General features: G+C 32.9%; 3 protein-coding genes across 7 annotated transcripts in view; 2 read left to right on the top strand and 1 right to left on the bottom strand.

The window, feature by feature from the left end:
• Positions 1-26: 26 nt before the first annotated feature.
• LOC122566341 (replication factor C subunit 2) lies at positions 27-1878 on the bottom strand. Of its 2 annotated transcripts, none has more exons than XM_043723453.1 (6): positions 1551-1878; positions 1128-1395; positions 794-1042; positions 490-699; positions 295-408; positions 27-198 (listed from the first exon to the last, which is right to left on the bottom strand). In XM_043723453.1, exons 1-6 carry the CDS (start codon positions 1661-1663, stop codon positions 97-99), a joined length of 1056 nt encoding a protein of 351 aa, XP_043579388.1. In that variant the 5' UTR covers positions 1664-1878; the 3' UTR covers positions 27-96. The 2 variants fall into 2 exon arrangements, with proteins under 2 accessions (XP_043579388.1, XP_043579389.1); XM_043723454.1 differs by having other exon boundaries at positions 1128-1462; positions 1551-1675.
• A 179-nt stretch (positions 1879-2057) lies between these two features.
• Positions 2058-20495, top strand: part of LOC122566343 (neurocalcin homolog) — a 76447-nt gene continuing 58009 nt past the window's right edge. The window contains exon 1 of the mRNA XM_043723463.1: positions 2058-2197. The gene's annotated coding sequence lies outside the window, so the exon portion shown is untranslated. The remainder of the gene's footprint in view (positions 2198-20495) is intronic.
• The window catches only part of LOC122566342 (neuronal calcium sensor 2), a 70634-nt gene continuing 52219 nt past the window's right edge, over positions 2081-20495 (top strand). For 2 of the 4 annotated variants that reach the window (XM_043723456.1, XM_043723460.1), the window contains exon 1: positions 2124-2764. The gene's annotated coding sequence lies outside the window, so the exon portion shown is untranslated. Of the gene's footprint in view, positions 2765-20495 lie in introns of all 4 variants that reach the window. The other 2 variants (XM_043723462.1, XM_043723461.1) reach the window with 2 other exon arrangements.

A 20495-nucleotide genomic window follows, 5' to 3' on the forward strand; every position in this document is an offset into this window, starting at 1 on the left:
TAATCATTTTTTTGAAAAAATAAAAATATTATGTAATAGAAATATATAAATAGTTTTATTTTCTTAAATTACATGTTCTTATTGTAGAATTCATTCTTACTTCTGCATAGTTTTTTGACAAAGTCTAGCAAGAAGACTGTTCATTTGTAGTAAACTATTAATTCCATCCACTATTCCTAGATGAGTTATTCCAATCTCCTAAAATGATAGTTCCAAATTTGTATTTTCATATCTATGTTGATTATAAAATATTCATTACACATTCATAGACAATATAAATGTATTTTGACTTACTTTTATAAAATCTAATTTTAATGGCTCTTCGATGGATAGATTTGTACAAACTCTGAATATATTACTGATCAAATCTTCTGCAGAATATCCCATTTTCCATAAATGTTCCATTATCTATAAACATTTATCAAAAGGCGCATTTTATATTCTTATGCTATGTTAAATAGAAGTTTTTAAAATAGCATAATATCTTACCCCATATGCTTTGGAAATTTTACCCTGTGCACATAATTCCAACATTTCTTTAACAAGTAACGGATGTGGTTCGTCACAAACTTTAAAAACATTCTCACTGTTTACATGTCCAAAACCATTATAAGTTGATTGTAAATTATTTAGAGCCTGTCTCATATCACCCTGTGCAGTAAATACTATTGCTTCTAAACCATCATCTGTATGTGAAACCTAGTTAATTCATTATATATATAATGTTATTGCAATACATTTTCATTCAAATATTCAAATAAAAATGTAACAATTTGTTAAAGATTGATCGTACATCTTCTTTCTGACAAACTTCAATAATCTTTGCTAAAATTTGCGCATCTGATAATTTTCCATATCTTAACATGGCACAGCGTGACTGTATTGGCTCGATAATTTTTTCACTTGTATTACAAGCTAGTGCAAACCTAGTTGTATTGCTATATATCTCCATTGTCCTACGTAATGCTTGTTGCGCACCATCAGTCATGCTATCAGCTTCATCCAGAATTATTATTTTGTGCTTTCCTTTTGCCAAATTTACCTAAGTAAACATGGAATAAATGTTTGACGAAGAAAATTTAAAAGGAATATATGAATATGGTATCAAACATAGAAAAAATACTTACCCTCTTTTGGGCAAACATTTTAATTTTATTTCTGACAACATCTATTCCTCTCTCATTTGACGCATTTAATTCTAATACTGCTTCCTTAAACACTGGTCCTAATAAAATACGTGCCAAACATAATATAGTTGTAGTTTTACCAACTCCCGGTGGACCAGCAATGATAATATTAGGACAGTTCCCATGTTCAGCAAATACCGATAATCTGGATACTGTGTCTTCATTACCAACAATGTCAGAAAATATTTGTGGTCGATACTTTTCAATCCTAAACAATTAATGACCTTCATTTATTAAATTACTTTGTTTACATTTTAACTTCCTTTTCTATTACTCTATAAATATATAAATCAATTATGGAATAAAAACATAACCTCAAAATTTGTTAATTTCGAAATTACATATTTATTTATAGTAACATACCATGGCAAATTGCCTGATTTCTTATCTTTTTCTTTATTTTTTACACTATAACCACTCGTCGATGGCACAGCTTCAACATTCATAGGTTCACCGACAGTATTCTCAACTCCCATCTTTAAACTTTAAGTTAAAATCGCGGGAAAAATCGACCAGTTCGTTTAAACATGGATAAAATAGGAGTATAAAGAAACAAGTTTTGATCATTTTTGGGACAGTGCAAACAGGAGAGTTGCATTATCGATTAGTAATGATTTTTGATAATAGAGTAACAATACCGACGTACAAAGTTCTTAAAAATTTATATTCAAAATATTTCATTTACAGAAAGTATTTATTATCTAAAAATACTATAAGAGAAAGAAAATACATATAATAGAAGGAAAGAAAGATATATAATGTAATCTTGCGATAATACTGACGGCGTAGCAGAATACCACGCTACGCCTTAAGAGGTCGCGAGTATCGATCGAATTTTGCGCATCTAGTAAATTTTACGCGATCGTCTCTCTTTCACTATCGTTTTGTCGATGGCTTACGGAATGAGATTTCAATATGGCAGCCGTCGTGATATCTGCACGAGTCAGTATCGCGGAAATGTTTTGAACTCGTTGAGTAATTGCGACAACCGGTTGACGTACAACGCATAGGTTAGTAGGACGAAATGACATTTTGTTCTTGTATCAGCTTTCTTCATCGAATAGATCAGTTTGTGTCAGGAAACCGGGTTTTCGTGAAAATCGTTTTTCTCGTACAATTGGGCCGCTAAAGTATATAGTTTGGCCGCAGTATCGTTCCAATGCAGGCATAGGTTACCTCGGCTTTTTCATTCCTTGAATCAAATTCAAACGCATATCACCTTAAATGGGAATCCGACGCTCGTTTCGTTTAACCTGACGATGTATGTGCATGTAACATCATGTATGTTTTGCGATTGTATGCTTGATGTGTGTACGTTTTTCTCAGCGAGGCTACATGTATGCGTGTACGTGCCAGGTGTATGGATGCTGTTGTCGATGCGTGTATATTCATGAAATGTTTAGAATTGTCGCTTATCTTTTCTTTTCGAACGGGACATTGGTTGAGTGTCGCGCGTGTTTAAACGTCAAGAAAGAAGACTCGTCGTTTGTGTTTTTGACACATCTCACCATGCTGAGTGGACAGCATGGTGTTGCGGCCCACTACGTACCGAACAATTCACTTGGGAACGGCATTTGGTAAGTTAATATAACTTTTTCTGTATCGTTTTTCCCCTGTCATCGTTCAGTCATCAAAATTTTTATGACAAATGCTTTCTATTGTATCGTTCTTCGATATCATTTAACATCCCACTGTATTTTGAATATCAGCGCCATGAAACTTCTTCATTATTTTATTTAGAAACTAGTGACGTTCTTAATTATTTACGTCGAAAATTAAGGAATTCTATGAATTGCTTGTTAATGCAAATACGTAGTATACTACTTTTATTTCGGCATACTCAGATAATCGCTTCCGGTTCTTCTTGATATTCGAAATACTTAATCGTGGGAAGGACATGATTCATTAAATTTTGCTCAGTTTGCGTCCTGCTAAATGCGATTCCATTTTTATTTGTTCAACATTTTTAAATTTTATACACACGCGATATTTTACATAATCGATAATAAGAGAAATTAAATTGTTATTAGTTTATTCAAAATCGACCACTTTATTTATCGCATGTTATTAAATTGTGATATATTCATAGCTAAAATCTGTGTATATATATTTATAGATATTGGACATCTATTGCTTATTGCGTAATTCGTTACTAATTTATTTTACATTTAAGTAATATCATATGCATAAATCAAACACTGTAACATCCATTGTACTGTGATATAGATTTCATCATCTTACTTATTAGCATAAAATCTACCGAACGAATTTTATATGTATATATATATATAAAGTAATAAATTACAATTTTCTTGCACAAAATGTTTGAAAAAAGTTTGTGGTGCTTACGTTCTTCATTTTAATATACTCATTTATAATTAGTTTTAATTAACTAGACAACCACGTTCAGGAACATTGATGAATATTGATTTGAAAAAAGCAGACATATATGTATATACGTAGATAATAAAGCGCAGCTTCAGCATGTAAAGTATGCAAGCATACACAGTTACTTGAATGTATAACGCGTGTTATAAGTTTACATTAACACGTGTTATTGAATTCGATTATTTCCCACGATTGAAACAGCATATTTATTATCTTTTGGGGATTCATTTTTGCACTAAATTCGTAACTGTATTAAATAAATCTTAATTCAATGCAATAGTTAGACTGCGGATGTTTGTGCATTTTTTAATAATTTAATATTTAACCTAATTTAATGGACATTTAAAGGTTCAATTCACGATATGAACTAATATTCAAACATTGTTTTTTTACGGTTATATTTTTAAATCTAAAAATCTATCTTTAAATTCGTTGTCTAAATATTAGGACAAAACGGTGTTACAATATTAGTATTAGAACAGATTCTACTGGTTATTTAAATTCTAAATTTGAACAACTATCAATCAATGGAAACGCGTAAATTCTCTTAATCCGACAGCTATTGTTTTCTCGTCGAACTTTCTGTAGTGCATCAGTATAATTATGGTTGATTTTATACATATTTGTTGCTAGAATTCGGTCTAGATTATATATATATGTGTATACCTTTGAAGCACCTATTTTCTGCTTTTCGGCCCTGACATACTCGGTTGACGCATTCTGTAGATTACATCGAATAATTAGAGAATACATACTGGTATCAGTCGTGGTCGGCTGTTTTTGGCCCGATCATTTATACTCTTTCTGAATTTCCTACACGCTAAAGAAATATTACAGTGTAAGAAATATTACGCATTAAATCTTCACTACTGGCTTTTCGTTTCGGTTGGCCAATCGAATCCGCAAATATCAAATTTGTCTAGAGTATATCCGGTTTAAGCATCTACTGCGCAATTCAAAAGATTACGTTAATATTGGAATCTCTGGAAATATCGATAAAAAACAATTTAAACGTTTCAGTAAGTTTCTCGTATAAAATAAGGCAACTTCGATGCACAACCTTTTTTTGTATATGTGTATATGTTTATTTACTTTCTGGCTTCGCAGCCCGGAGACAAGGACTTGGCTTACACATTTCCAACTCGCATTCATTCCCATACAACTGCCACAGTACTCACCATATCCAAAAACCCACACTCCCATCTCAAACGCACATATCACCTTTCATATCTGATACTAAGAATATAACATTTTTTGTACTTTCAATAATCGCACTGTAATCCTGCTGTGTCGTTTTGGTCATTCTCGATGCCTAAGAATTTGTCTGCTAAAATGAGATCAGGATTAATGTAAAAATTGGGGCATCGCGATAGAGTTAGTTAATCATTCGTGAGAGCACTTTTCAAATTACACCGTTTGTTATCGTTATAATTGTCGAAAAGCGATACAGCGTATCTCTATTATGTTTTCGGATGGTTAGATTAGCGGGTTGTTGATATCAGTTCGTAGAATTGAACTCGAGCCTTGCTGGATGCGCTTCAGAGAACATTTCTTAACTTCTGTTTGCGTTTAGACGGGATTACTCAAATCTTCAAACAGCGCCGATGGTGCAGTAATAAAGTAGCTTTGAAAAAATATGAAACGTGCATTTTGTAACAATAATTCAGATGGATATAGCGAAAAAAATTAATATGCTTCGACACATGTCGAGTATAGTATCTAATTAGTATTGCATACATGAAATGCAAAGCATTTGGAAAAATTATCTTCAGATCGTTGTTCACTCTGAAAATGAATTGTTTCTTGAATATTCTTAATTCAAGAGCCTACACGTATTCCTAAGCGTAGTCTCTTCAGCGTATTCCTGTAAAACTTTTAAGCGACGAAGTTATGGTGTTGAAAGATGGAGTAATTATAAAAATATGTATTAATAATAATAGATCTATGGGCCGTTACATTTAAGAAATATCCAGCCACTGTCTTTTATGACCTTTTTCTTTTATATAAAAATCTTATCATAATTATCAAAGTTGATAAAGCAAGATGGATTGTGTCTCTTTTAACAACGTTATTCATTGCGTCTTGCGCATAGTTTTTCCGCAGTCTGTTTATTATGCAAACGTAGAGATTTGTTGACGAATTAGTAGCAGAACTAATTTCAGAAACTGAACGCATTAAACAATAAAAACTTGCACATGACTCACACAGAACACTCGAGATGGAATATTGAGGTGTAGGCGTATCATTGCATATTTTTTTTCATTTGTATCCAAATTTACCCACGTGTGAGATCATCATAGATATCATCAATTGAGAAACGAACAGAGCTTGAAATAGACATCTTTATTAAGTATATTCATTAATCCAACGACAGCTATGATTCCTTTTTCTTGTTTAATTTACAGGATCGTTGAATTCTATTTTCTAACATTATGGTTATGACAGGAAGTTTCAAGGACTTGCTTGATATTATTTTGTTATCGCGTTTTTATTGGACGTTAAAATTGCGTCAAAAGATGCATTAGTATAGTTACGGAAACGAAGAATTTCTTTGCTCTATAAATAACAATTTATTGCGATTGCACTGTCTTTAGAGTGTCTAGGCCTGTATCTAAAAGAGGAACTACGTACTGTACGGTGTTCTAAGAAGGGAGAATACTTAATAAATTTGGACCTCATTGTGTGCTAATTTTGCGAACCGAATATAGATGCATTTACTCCTGTAACTGACGTGAAATATATCAGAGTTTGAACATTTTATATCATTAATTGCTTTCTCTTTCTTTCGTAATCTTAATTATTTGGTTGAAATATATTTCAAATAGTCACAAATTAAAAAGTTGGAACCAGTTATTACAAAGATTAATGAAATTAAAGGTTCCCATACTGGTTAACGAGAATTTATGTACCTTACACGTTGTTTTTATCTTGATATTTTTGATGAAAAGTTTCTTTCAACGAAGAAAGATATTTTCGCCGGTTAAATATCTTTTCGTGTCAAAAATTTCGCCATATATCTATGTTAAGAATTGTGGATCTTAATTGCCGAAATAAATGTATAGAAACACTTGGATTTCACTTAGAAGTGATATCAAAATAGTTTCAGATTTATTTAATATGTGATTTACAAGATATTCGTCGATATACATTTGCACGCGTCTCAGCACTTTCTTTGTCTCACCATCGCCTATACCACACTACTAACGGAACAGTTGCATTCATCTGTTTTTCGAGACGCTGTGCACGCACATACTTCCGCACACTCATACTCATATATGTGTGTCACTACTACGCGGCTAATCTAATGTAGTATACAAAATTACACATATCTCGATAATCTATTTTATTTAACAAACATGAATAGAGATTATAAAAATTCCAAGATAAGTATTTTTTTGCGGGAAGACCAACTAAATTGTTACTTTTCGCTGATCACTAACGAAATTCTTGAAAAATAAAGATATTCGCGAACAGGCTGCGGATGTCTATGGGTTTGTGAAAAGTTTAAATAAAATACACATGATAGACAAAAATTGTATAAAATACAAAGTATTGCGTAAAATGTGAAAAGCGCAGTATGTATTCGATGTTTAACACGTGGAATAAATCTCCGCGTTGTGGTTCCATTTCTCTAGTTTAGCATTTACAAAAATACTAATTTGCGTAAACATCCGCAGTCTATTTATAAAACGACGCATGATTAAAAATACGAATCTGCAACAAGCGCAGTCTCGCATCAAAACGATTGTAATTATCGCGAGAAACTTTCAAGAATCGCTTCTTTGCATCTCGCGCATTTTAAAAGAGCAAGCAATGAAGAGATGGTAACGAGCCAAGTGACGATATATTGTGCGATTGCTGGTTACACAATCCTCTTCACCAAATCTATAGATCAACTGTCTTGGCACTATTTTGCACGGTGTCCTACCTACCTAGACCATATTTTCATTGCTGCTCCCATTGAAAGTTTTTAATCTTTTTAATCTTTTATGTAATATTCTTTACGGCTATTGTCCACAGCGATTCGCGAAAGTTATTTTAACACGATTATTAAAGTTGGAACGTATTTTATATGCGTATAACGTGGCTGGCAAAAGTATTCGAATGCTTCTGCGAATCTTATTAGAATATTTCATATTCTATTTTTATAAACTACTTTCATTTTTCCAGTTTTACATGGCAGATGAGGAAACAGCATTATATATATGTATTGTAATAACGTTAATCCTTGAGGTAAATCAGACGATCGATTCTGGAAGATCGAGTTTATTTTGGGAACAATTAAATTAAATACGATAACAGTTAGTAACAAATCTACTACAAATTTTACCTGGAAAATTGAGAATTGTTCTTCTCTCGTAATCTATTCTATTCAGCAAATGACTGCCGGTAAAACAAAACAAAATTAAAAATGTCGCTTGCCGGATAGTTTGAAATCCATAGAATTTACATATATAAATATATATATATATATATATTTACACTTTAAACTTAAGTTTGTAATTTAATAAAGTCACCAAAGAAAACTTGGTTTAAGAATACACGTATTAGGTAATTTCAAAACTTCTATCGTTTACACTGCTCTTCTTCTTTATCCGTAACGAAACCAAAAAAAAAAAAAAAGAAAAAAAAAGAAAAAAAAATGAGGTAGTTACGATATCTAACGACAATATTAAAGTGACGACGAAGTGAATGAATCTCCGCATCTCGACTGATAAAGATAAAGCGCACAAAGAACATAGACCACACCCTCGACCACACTGGAAAAGAAGAGAACCTATTCGTTCTCATTAATTGAAGAATCGTTGAGTGAATAGGTATAACTAACTCTCTAATTAAGAACGGATAATTTTAAGTGAGTGTGTGTGTGTGTGCGTGGGTGCGCGCGTGTGTCTAAAGAAATTGTGCCGTGGTTGCACCTAAATGCCACGCACCCGACCTAGTACAATGCATATCTTTTCGCGTGAGTTCATCCTGAATGTAAGATAGAATTGGGAAATGTTGCAGAAGACTGCTAACGCGTTTCCAATTAATCATTCGGCTTCTAACCGTTTGTATAATTTCTTTGCAAATAACATGCAGTGGCTCGTAAAGATATTCGAATATCTAAAGCAGGAAATTTCTAGCTAAGTTTATAGAAAGCAAAACTATTGCAATTCGTTTCTCATCTGTAATTTTATAATTGAAATACATATGGTGTATCTACCATCGATCGAAATACAACAATTTTGAGGAAAGAGTTTTCTTTCACTTTTCTTTCATAGAAGAAGGAAGCAATGGAAGCAAGCTGTGTGAATAATAATAATCTTTGCGGTCTTGATATTTGACAAGATGGATTTGAGGAAGTCCGCGATAAATCTGTTTTGTAGCTCTCATTATGTAGCTCTACTTAGTGCGCTAATATTCGCCATGTGAATTTTGAATCAACGTAATAGAATCAAGATTTTTGGTCGTGGAGTATCGTTACGATGCTATCGTAATAACGTGATTAAATGTTCGATTGCTGTTGGTTACGACGAGCTGTGTCGTCCTTTACCCAACATTTGCTGCACGTGTTCCGTTAAAACAGGTAGCTTGCAATAAATTATTTTTATAATTATTTATATCTACCACCTTGACCTTTTTCTTGAATGGGAAGGCGATATGGTGGAGGAAGACTGCTTTATCTCTTGCATTACAAGGTTGTTTATTGGGTAAACATGCAATGTATATGCGGTCTCGTGCGTATATCATCGTAAAAATTTCAAACACGTCTGCTCCATAAAAACTTTAAACGGTTAATATAACACGTCGAATTAAAAATGTGTCTTCGTGGAACGTACAACAAATAGGTATTTCTTTTCACGATTGGTTATTTCTGTTATTAATTTGTAGCAGTCGAAAATTGCCAGTTTTTCTGTATGTAATGAATAATAAATAAATAAGACTAACAGGTGAAGTTCGGCAATTTGAAAACTCAACAAATTTTGCAACCTTTCATAAATGTAATTTATGTGATGCTAATAACGGACTAATTCTTTTTCCTGCTCAAAAACGATCTTAAGAATGAAAACTCCGCCCTCATATCATAAAGAAATCTTAATTTTTGATATTATCGTGAATATCTAAGAAACTTTATAACATATAGAAGAAAGTTAAATACGAAATTGTATTCTTTTTTATGGCCTATATCATGGATGTGAAAAATTTTCAAAAGAAATTTCTTCCCCATAGTCCATTTCCACCTACAATCTTTCAAAGGTTCAATATTTAGTGTATTTTTTCGCCGCCCCCTCCCTTTATTTACGCGATACAATAAATCCACGATATGTACGTGATATCTGACTTATTTTTAGACACAACTCATTCTCTCTACTTATTGTTAGTTGGATATTAGCGAGAAAATGCTACCGTAACCGTAACACTTATTTATATTCGGCATATTTCAGGATAAGAAAGACAGAACAAATTATGTCTATAATTTAATATAGTTGATATAATTTAATCAATATAAGTAATTTACATGAGCTGCAATAGCTACACAAGAGCATAATCGAGCAGCGCTTGTACGTTGTTTCAACTCATTTATATATTCGTAAGGAGCTGCTCGAACAGTATCCATACGTGTGACAACACAAAATAAAATAGGGGGTAGTTTTTGGGAAAAACATTCATTTTTGAAAATTGTTCGTATCCGCAATACAAATCATAAAGAACACTACAACTTTTAATGTAAGTTTTTTCCTGTATCTTACACATATAATTTCTCAAATATTCAGGATAATATGAAAAGACAAGATTTCTTTGGGGCTTGTTTTACCTCGTTTTTCAGCAGAAAGAAAACTGTTCCGTTGTTATCATCGCATGGACTACATTTCTGCACCGTCAAATTTGTTTGAATTTTCGAATCGCCGAACTTCCCTTTTAAGTAATTCGTGATTTTATCAGTACTCGGGGAGAAAATATTATGTTTCTAATTGCATGACGTAAAAGTAATGTGTCTATAGTAAAGAAACATGAATATAGACAGTGTAAATATTCCGGGGCGTGTCTAAACTCGTGCACGAAGCCTTTTCATAAGGAATCCACGAGAGAATAATTATCTCTTTCAAGAAAAATGAGTTTGTATGTTTCTCAGAAATTCAGCGATTAAGTTACAAAAATGTATGATTAAAACACGTCGGTCTCTGTAGATATAATTTCTCATTAGGTATACAACTTTCAGTATATCAATTAATCATTTCACAATCTAATTGCACAGAATAATTATTACTTATACTTACTCTCTTAAATCCAATTAATTCGATACATACTGCAATAAATATATAACTCTGCTAAAACGACCACATCAACATTTAGGTAAATCGATATAGTAATAAAGTATAGTAACAAACAAGGCTTATAGACATTAAATAATTAAATTCTGTATATTAACTTCCATTCATTCTTATTTTTGACTGCTGCTTTCATAATAAAATAACATCTTGAAGTATAAAGAGGAAATATTTAAGGCAGCTTTTGTTGTCTCTATTATCATCGTGATAAAATATATTTTCACAGTACCGAACACGAATAATTAAATGGAATGAATTCCAAGCTTCGTCTGTGTCATATAACAGCAAATATTTCAAGAGATTTATTTCAATCATTTAACGTGATACCCTTCAACACTCCAAATGAAGTATGACAACGTAATCGATATTTCACTACCACGATCTTTCTGTCTTTTTTTATTTTATTTCGAAAATACGTACCTAGCGTGTCGGGAACAACGAGAGTAACAACACTGCACAGTGTGAAATGTCAGCAATATAGCACGAAAAAATTCAATTTTGATAATGAACCGAATAATGATTGGCGAAAATATTTTTGAGCATTTGCCACACACAATCTTTACGTGTCATATAAAACGTATTAGAATCTGCAAGTTACATTCTTTTGTTAACCGTGGGAATAACCATCGTTACTCCCAGCATTCCTTAAATTTCCCATCTACCAAGCAGTTTGCTAATTGATCATAGGTCGGGATTTTACCCCGATACGCGGTCATTTCAAAATTCATATTCATAGTGAAATGACATAACCGGATGACTTCTTCCTTTTAAAAGTTTATGCAAATACAATTTGAACCTGATAACTTTCTATAAATGAGTCACTATAATTATAAATCTATATATCTGCGTTCTATCTGCCTTGCTTTTACTTTCAGCGACATTATTCAAAAATCTATTTTTTTTTTTCGTTTTATTAACAAACATTAAATATGTATCAACGTTTGGTCGAATATAGATCGCGTCGTATGTTACTGGAAAATCCATGAAATTATTGGGTTGGCAACTATGTGATTGCGGATTTTGTCAATACCACCTAATGACCAATATAAAAAGTTCGTATCTCCTTGGCGCAATGTATAATTTTGTCTGGTTGGATCGCTAAAATGTCACTAAGAACCACCGGTTAGACGCGAATTACGAAAGAGCAGCAAATCGGACTGCTTGGTCGCAGGTGGAAAATGTAGAAACGACAAATGATTATGCTTCACCTTGTACTTCTTCCGCGTATCTATATTCAGCCCATCCGGTCACTGTGTTCGCCACTATTGATCCATTACAGCTACGTGCAATGCTAGAACCAACTTTTACACGCGGCCAGAAGGTAAAAACAAGAAAAAGTTACTCTCTTTTTTCCTTTTATCGTGTTTCCACATTTTCCTTTCTCGGCTTTTCCTGTCACATCGTATCGCAAAAAACTGAGAAACATTGTCGACCGCAGGTAATATCTGCGAAGACAGCGACCACCGATATCGTTTACGATCGAGACACCGCTTCATCTTTTATAAATTGAAACGCTCAAAAAGTTGTATCGATAGAGAGCTGATGTTCGCTGATGTTGACAGCCGTAAAAAAAAATGTCAGAAGAAAGTATCGTTTCTCTGGGTAGATAGTCGTTTCGGTTTTGATACTCTGAAGAACAATTTGTTGGAAGTAGAGAGCTACGTATGCTAAATTAAATTCGTTTAACTGTTGTTCCCAGTAGAGAAAATTGAGAATGATCGCTACGCTTTTCAGTTGATAATGTTCCGTCTCTTTAATTGAAGAATTTACAGCAATAACGAGGTAGCAGGAAAATTTTTATCTCGCTTTACATAAAATGGAATATCCTAAAATGGAAGGTACCTGTTAAATTCAGCCTAAGGCGTAATCGTTAAGACCGTTTGAATATTTTTCAGTGTCATAATATTACAACAAGGATTTTTTTTTCTTATTTTTACACATCGATGAAATTTTTATTTTGACAGAACAAGCGTGCCACGTGAAAATTACGAACGTTGTAGAAACAAAGTTGAGCCACAATCAGACCAGCGTTTAACATCCAAAGGACAAAAGTTTAAAAATATCCAGTTCCAGCGAATTTCCGATCAGCTTAGGGAATATTTTCAAAGTGATACACCCCTCTTCTTCTTCCTCGTTATATTGCACTGTAATTAATTTACAGGTCGATTCGATTCGCAAGAACACGAAAAGTAGTACTACGAAAATAGCACGAAACCGTAAAAGTGATTTTTCTAATTCAAACGATAGAATGTAGAAGTAAAATGTAGAGAAACGATAAAAATATAGAAGATTGAAACTTTATATTAATACTATTATTTATTTCACCTATCTCGAAGCAAATTTTTCAAAATCCGGACGAAGATTGAACATAAATTGCTTTTACGACTTGAACTGCATAACAGTAAACGCTTGTTAAAAAAAAAAAGAGTATAGTGTTGAAGGAAGGTAGAGCAAAACGAAGCGCGTTAGTATGATATTGATACTAATTTCATGAATCCTTTGCCCTCGGCAACCGTTGTTACCTGTTTTTCATTAACTCGGTAATTAAAAGCTGAATTCACGAGGAGAAATTTACGGTTACTTTATTTGCGTTCGCTGTGGTCAAAGAATATTAATTTTTATCATCTAGATCAAAATTTCCGGAATTTTTAACTTTCATAGCGTAATTTTTCATTAGTGTAAAATTTCAAAGCTTATGTAAGAATAACAAATTTTTAGGTGGTTTTATAATTACGAGACGCAGCGAATCCTCGCTAATGTAGCGTGCACAAGGTGCGAAGCTTTTTACGAGCTGATGTATTTAGCGCTAGCTTGGTCACAGTCGCGCGATTACTTCATGATTTCCGGCATACGCGATGACGCACAGAAACTGATTTGGAGTTTGGAGAGTGTACGCCATCGGCCTACCTGTTGAGACGACGTACAAGTAATTTTAAGCAGCGCTTTCATTGCACTTTGTACGTCCGTCAAACAAACGGGACTCCGAGTTTCGATCCGATTACGCGTTTAGTTCAAATTGTAAAAACTATCTTTTAAAAGCTTGTCGAATCGCCTGTCGCTTTTACGCGTAAATTACTCTTTCTTTCGTGCGTTTTTCTTTTTATCCTTATCTCATCGTTGTTGCCTCGACTCCCAATCTCGACTATAAACTCGTTAAACGCAATAAACTGAGTAACGCTGAAGGTTCACCTAATGTCAATTTATTTTTGCATAAATATTCGCGGTCTATCAATATTTAGTAAATTAATTAGTATCCGTAGGATGTTCGATATGCCTAACTTTGTTTTGTCTTACACCTCATGCAGATTAGTTGAGTTACCTGAATTCGAGACCATTTTATCAGTATCAACTTGTTAGTTTGTTAAACTTGAGATATATTTTCAAGTTATCCTTATTCCTAGTAGTTTTATAACTTGACTCTACGTCGCTTGGATTCGAGTAACTTGACCGATCTAACGAGTCTTTGTTACGAGCAGTACTTTTAGCAAAAATTCCCTTTGAACTTGAACGAAACGAAATAAATACTAATTTAATGAAACTTCTTTTCTTTTAATATTTATAGTTGCATATGGTTTCTTTATATTTATTAAATGCAAGGATTATTTAGATTTATAGATACTATTATTTATCATTTTTATTTGTCGTGTACAAACAGAATGAGAGGAACCACAACGAAGATAAAGTATTTATTTTGTTTTCTAATTTCCTTAACCCATAACAAATTATACCTTCCTATTTCTACTTTCACGATACATCTCTTTTCAGTACAGAAAAAGACATCTTTTTCTAGTGCCAATTATATTTTATTTATAGCTATGTCGGTTAAAAATATGTGAGGTTATTTGTTTACATTTTTCTATACGTTTATTTTAATTACTTAATGAATTTGTTTTTCGTTAACAACGTCTCCTGTCTTTGTAAATGTATTCGAGGAATATCCGTCCAAACGTATGTACATGGAGTGGAAGGTAGTTGCACCGATTTTCATTCTTGGCGCATCTGCGAAATCTTAAAAAGGTCTTATTTCGAAAGAACAAGGTACTTAATCGATACCTGGTCCATTTTCTTGCAACGCCATCATGGTTCGGATTCTATAGAGTAGTGGATAACGTAGATGTCTGCAATACTGTCGCAAACTTACGTTATCGACTGTACTTATTCTCGATTGTGTCTCTAGATGGTGCCACATATTTGAATTCAGGATTCAGGGTTGCCTCGTAAAATTTCAATGTCTCGTTACCCCATTACGTATTTCTTTATTACTAATTTCTCTTTTCCTCAAAATACACATCTCGTTCTTGTCATAACTCGATGAAAATTAAATTTCTATAGTATGCAATGTATGTCAAATATTGCTTTCGTATTTTATGCGACGATTTTGTAATATTTGAAGAAAGAGAGGAAAACGGACAAAGTGTCGTTAAGATTACGGTAAAAGAACAAGGAAACGAAATATTAAGGCAAGCTTCAGTTTAATATATATGTGTGTATATATTCATGCGCGCGACTTGGTGAAAACGACGAAAAGGTAGAAAAAGAAAACGGAAGTTGGCAAATACGAACGTTGCAGATATAATGTTATTGATTCTGGAAGTATTAGTTGTCCCGTTCCCAAAAAATAAAAACGAGAGAAAGGTGACCCGAAACATGCGAAATTCTGGAAGTTTGTAATTTCATTCATTTTGAAAACATTTTATCGCCGTGCACATATACCTACATTTGAGTTTATGTATTTGCTACGTTTGTTTTTAAATCCTTCGCAGGCAGACATATTTTTTTATACTCTGTGGGCAAACTGGATCGCTTAACCTCGTCTCTGACTTTTTTATTTTTATAGGCTTTCAAAAAATGTACGAAAGTTCTGAAATATTTTAATATTTATCTTTCTACTACATTATACAGGCGTTCGTTAACTCAAATGTTCGAAACTTTTTTCGATACAGATAAAAATTCAGGAAAGAAATTTAAGAGTGAACTTTTTTTTTTCATCTAATTGACCTAGTTTTACCGTTAACGTAGTTAACGATATTTTTTTACGTTCGTCGTTTATGATATGTGAAGGGTTTAATCGAAAAGAAACGTTTGTCGAAATTTCGTTTCAGATAGTTTTCATAACGCGATAAATTTCATTTTATTTCTACTCTCTCTTCCTTCCTTGAAAGGATTTCCATCATTTTATGTTTTCAGAGCATGCATGAAAGTTTCAGAATTTTCTTTTGCTTACTTAAAAGGTGACATTTTTTCCCCAACGAAATAATTATTCACGTAGCGTAAGAGACACGCGTTTCCCATACAAATGAGCTATCGCTCCGTTATTGGCATAGAGTACATAGAAAATATGATTAGTATGATGGGATAATGTCTAAAGGAAGTTATTAAACATAATTACTTGCAGCTTCCAAATAGAATACACAACCGGCCACGCATAAGGCGTGGTATTTCAAGACGTGATATTTCGCATGCGCTATTTAATTTATATCGTTGTGTTCTTGAACAAATTTATAGTTTCAGTCGCTTCCCACGGAACGAGATATTTCGCCGGGTCGTGGAACATTTTTGTAATTGACGATACAGCGAATTTAACATAACTAACAAGAATGTATTATATATTTAACGAAGTCCAGGAGCGAAGAAATAAATAACACAAATAAATGTCTTGAACCGTTTAAGATAGACGAGGTTTAAATATCTAGCATGTTTTGCTGGCCAAATCGCTAAGGTCTATCATATATTAACAAGTATAGACAGTTTTATGCCTTTCAGTGTAAGCTTTAATGTATGCTTGAAGGATATACATTGATGTTTTAACTCTACACATTTTTATACTCTGTGTCTGCAGTTCTTTTTTTTTTTTTTTTCTATTATGATTTATTTTCGCTCGCACGAGCATAAATCGCTATTGTACGACGGAAAAAAGGGACGAAACAAGAAATATAAATACCATTTTTTTTTTTTATCTCTATAGTAACAAATCAGCGAAACAAAATTTTACTGCTTTTCAGAATTCTTTCTTTCAGAAGAACGTACTTTTGTGTTTCGAATAAACCTGAATGTTTTTTCCCTATTAACCTCTTAAAGATAAAACTAGGCAAAGACAAATTTTGTTCATTTCTGATTCACATCGTAGACGCATTCGAAGTAATCAATATACGTTATTATTTTTTTTTCTTTCGGATAACGTCTAGAGACGATAATTAAAACGTGAAATACGTTATTACGCGTATCATGTTTTAATAAAAAATTTATTATCTCATCGTTTCTTTACTTCATATTTGAAATTTGAAAATTAATACTTATTCTAGGTAGATGACGTAGTTGTTTATTTACATTTTGTAGTTATTCGTGTATCATAACTATTACTATCAAGTTCCATCTAGGATCGAAGAATTTAAAGATATATTTGCTTGGCTTCGAATAGAATCTATAAATCACTCTCTTCGTGATAAAATCCACAGCCACAGAAGTTCCAAGCAACTGCGGAATTGAAAACAAGCAGAAGTCATTTTAAAGTATAAGTATTTTTAATGTCTACCAAGCAAACAAATACTAAAGTCTCAATTTTTAGAACACTCGATAGGATGTTTTCTTCTGCAAATATAATCCGTGGAAAATCTTACCGATTCTTTAATTGTAACTATTTTGGAATTCCTTCGAACGAAGAATAATATGTTCTAACGCTCTATTATTTAACGTGAAAACGTGTAATAGTTACAACATTCGATTAATATTATATTATTGTAACATTAAACTAAATTAATATTATAATATTATCGGTGTGGTTTAAATATATTTGTGCATTTTCCATTCTGTTGGACGGTTGCGTAATCTCGTGGGAATACGAATTTTTCACAAGCGAATAGCGTGAATTTTTTTTATTCCTGCATCTGTTAAATTGATCTAACTTTGACTATGCAATTTTTCGTTTGAAAATTCTATATTTCGGCCTTTTTCCAGTTGGAAATCGTGTTTTTACAAATTTCATTGCACCTCTTCAATCATCCAATCCCAGGCCGAATCATAACGATTTCTCTGTACATTTATCAGTTTAGTACGTGCGCTTGCTTTCGCAAATTATGAAAATAATACGAAATAAATTTGATCAATTATTGAATCTCTCTTCATCCGTAAAGATAACTCTTCGTAATTTAGCAGAATATTATTTTTAAATAAAATTCCGATAAAGATAAGAATATTTTATGATAACTGTAAATAAGTCTTTTTATACTTGATAGGATTAATAAATATGATCTAACTATTTACATGCAATCGGGAAAGAATTCGAAACTTCTCTTAAAATAGCAGAGATTCTATAAGAAGTTAGTGCTTCAAGTCGGTCCGTACTTTTTCATTTACATGTACAGTTCCTGGATTTTTTAGTAAATCGTAAATTGTATCATGGCTCTGGTATAAACTGTATGAAATTCTTTAAACGGAATGCTTTTCACTCTTTGATTGTATTTCATCCTCGATTAATATTTCCTTCTTCTCCATTTTTATTCGACATTAAAATTTTATAAAATGAACGAAACCAAATTCGCTATCGATGGTATTACGAATTAAAATATTGAAGTGATTATTAAATTAATTACTGGAATGCATAAAAATCTATATAATATCAGTTTGCTTATGTCATAGAATAAATAAAAGGTAGCAGAGGTATCTACCTGTGGGAATCGGAGATTTAATCAAACTTTTTTACGATGACCCGCACCAAAAACGAACGAGATATAAAAGACAAACGAACGACATTCGAGACTCTCAAATCCATCGGCAACGAATCACAAGGACAGTTTCTAGTAGTGATTAAATTATTCGCTAATGGAAATTAAAATTTTGATCTTTCTTTTCTAGAAGGTATTATCAACGAATTTCTAAGATTCTCTCAATAAAATGAATTTCCCAAACGCAACTTCGTTTAAACTGTTCTTATTGTTTATTTATATGCAAATACTGTATTTTTCAATTATTGATTCGATAACATTGGCGATTAAAGCTGACTCTTGAATTTATCGTTACAGAAAAAATATTAGCGATCCAATCGCGGCATCTCTATGAACACCTAATCGCGAATATCAAAATTAAGATTTTTAGTGATAAATGTTTAATCGAACACGCGAGATTAGCCCTTTAATTTGTCATCGACGGATTACGCCAGGCTTCAACATCACTCCCTATTGTTCGTGCTGATTCATCAAAACAAAGTATAGGGCTGACTCCACAGAACCTTAACTGCGGAAAAATCTGATCACGTGTCCGGCAACTACTACATTTGTTACTCGAACGTATTTCGAGTTTATTAAAAAATAGCGGTTTTACTCGTCACTAATTTTAGTATTAGCGATCATTATACACTTTACAACCAATTTACATTGCGACTTAGCTCGTCTTCGCCGTTTAATCTACCCGCAAACAAAGCTAACGCGCTGGATGCTGCCTAAGAGGAATGAGTCGATTGGTACGCAGCCAGCTGCTACGCTATCTGACGACACATCGATGTCTTTTCGCAATAGATTAGACTTCGCGTTAAAGGGACTTGGACCATCCAAAGATAGATAAAGTGATTTCTTCCACGAGTAATTACAAAATGAAAAGTACAGATTTCTCCAGATGATATTAGCAGTTTGTATCTTTACCTGCTAATTTCTTTAAAGAAAAAGTTCCATACAATGGAGAATTTATTCGCTTTTAGAACATCGATAGATAGACGCCAGTTACGATAGGAACTGAACAGTTTAAAATAAAAAATTCTTCGTGATTCATAAAGCAGCATCTACTGTCTGAAATATAATGTCGGATTTTTATGAAGAATCTCAATTATTTTATAAATGGCAGCAGCTTGGCAAAATTGAAAATTGAACAGAAAAAAGTTATCTATCAAAGAAACAGTCAACCTTAAACATTTCTAAAAATCAAATAATCGAAATATAAAAAGGAAATTGTTATATCGTTGTGTCGTAGAACCTCTGATATTTTAGTTACACTTTGACGAGTATACCGTAAAGAAGTTGTAAGGCAAAGTTGGCAGAAGCGTGGCACCTTCGACATATCAGATTGCCGATTAGAAATTAATACATCGATGAAGGAATCGTGCATCGAAGGCTTGATCCTTGATTGCTGCTTCTCGTCGCGCTGCCCGCATTGCGTCGGATTGCCCTCACGCCGGCGCCTTGCACCCTTTGCTTTTCTGCTGCCGATTCGGCCTTCTCTTCATCCCCTCCTTTCATTCTTTTCGTCGACAACGCCCCTTCCATTGCGTCCTCTACGCAGCCAAGATGCTCGTTAAGCGTTTCATCCTTGCAGATGCTTTTATATTTGGCAATATCGAATATTTCAAATATTTCAGCCACCGATCCATTTCTTTACCGCTCGTACGAATACTATTTATTCATACTGTCTAGTATCCACGGAAATATTATTACTGTTACGTCTCATCTGTTTGTCAGATGATCAGCAAAATAGAATTATACAAAATTTTACGTAGCTATCGAATTTTATTCAATTTGTTTTACCTATATATAGTAAATTTATTGATATCTATGTCAGTCTTACGAAAAGTTTACTTTTTATTTATCGTTCGAATAAAAAATTGAAATTATAAATTTTCGTC

Source organism: Bombus pyrosoma, linkage group LG3, assembly GCF_014825855.1.
Source record: "Bombus pyrosoma isolate SC7728 linkage group LG3, ASM1482585v1, whole genome shotgun sequence".
Classification (NCBI taxonomy): Eukaryota; Metazoa; Arthropoda; class Insecta; order Hymenoptera; family Apidae; genus Bombus; species Bombus pyrosoma.

What these genes read in the sequence shown, in the direction of transcription:
- LOC122566341 (XM_043723453.1), bottom strand. Translation starts at nt 1,663, where the DNA reads ATGGGAGTTGAGAATACTGTCGGTGAACCTATGAATGTTGAAGCTGTG. An exon ending in AAATCAGGCAATTTGCCATG is followed by an intron (nt 1,396 to 1,550) that starts GTATGTTACTAT and finishes TTAATTGTTTAG; the next exon opens with GATTGAAAAGTATCGACCAC. An exon ending in TAAAATTAGATTTTATAAAA is followed by an intron (nt 199 to 294) that starts GTAAGTCAAAAT and finishes CTATCATTTTAG; the next exon opens with GAGATTGGAATAACTCATCT.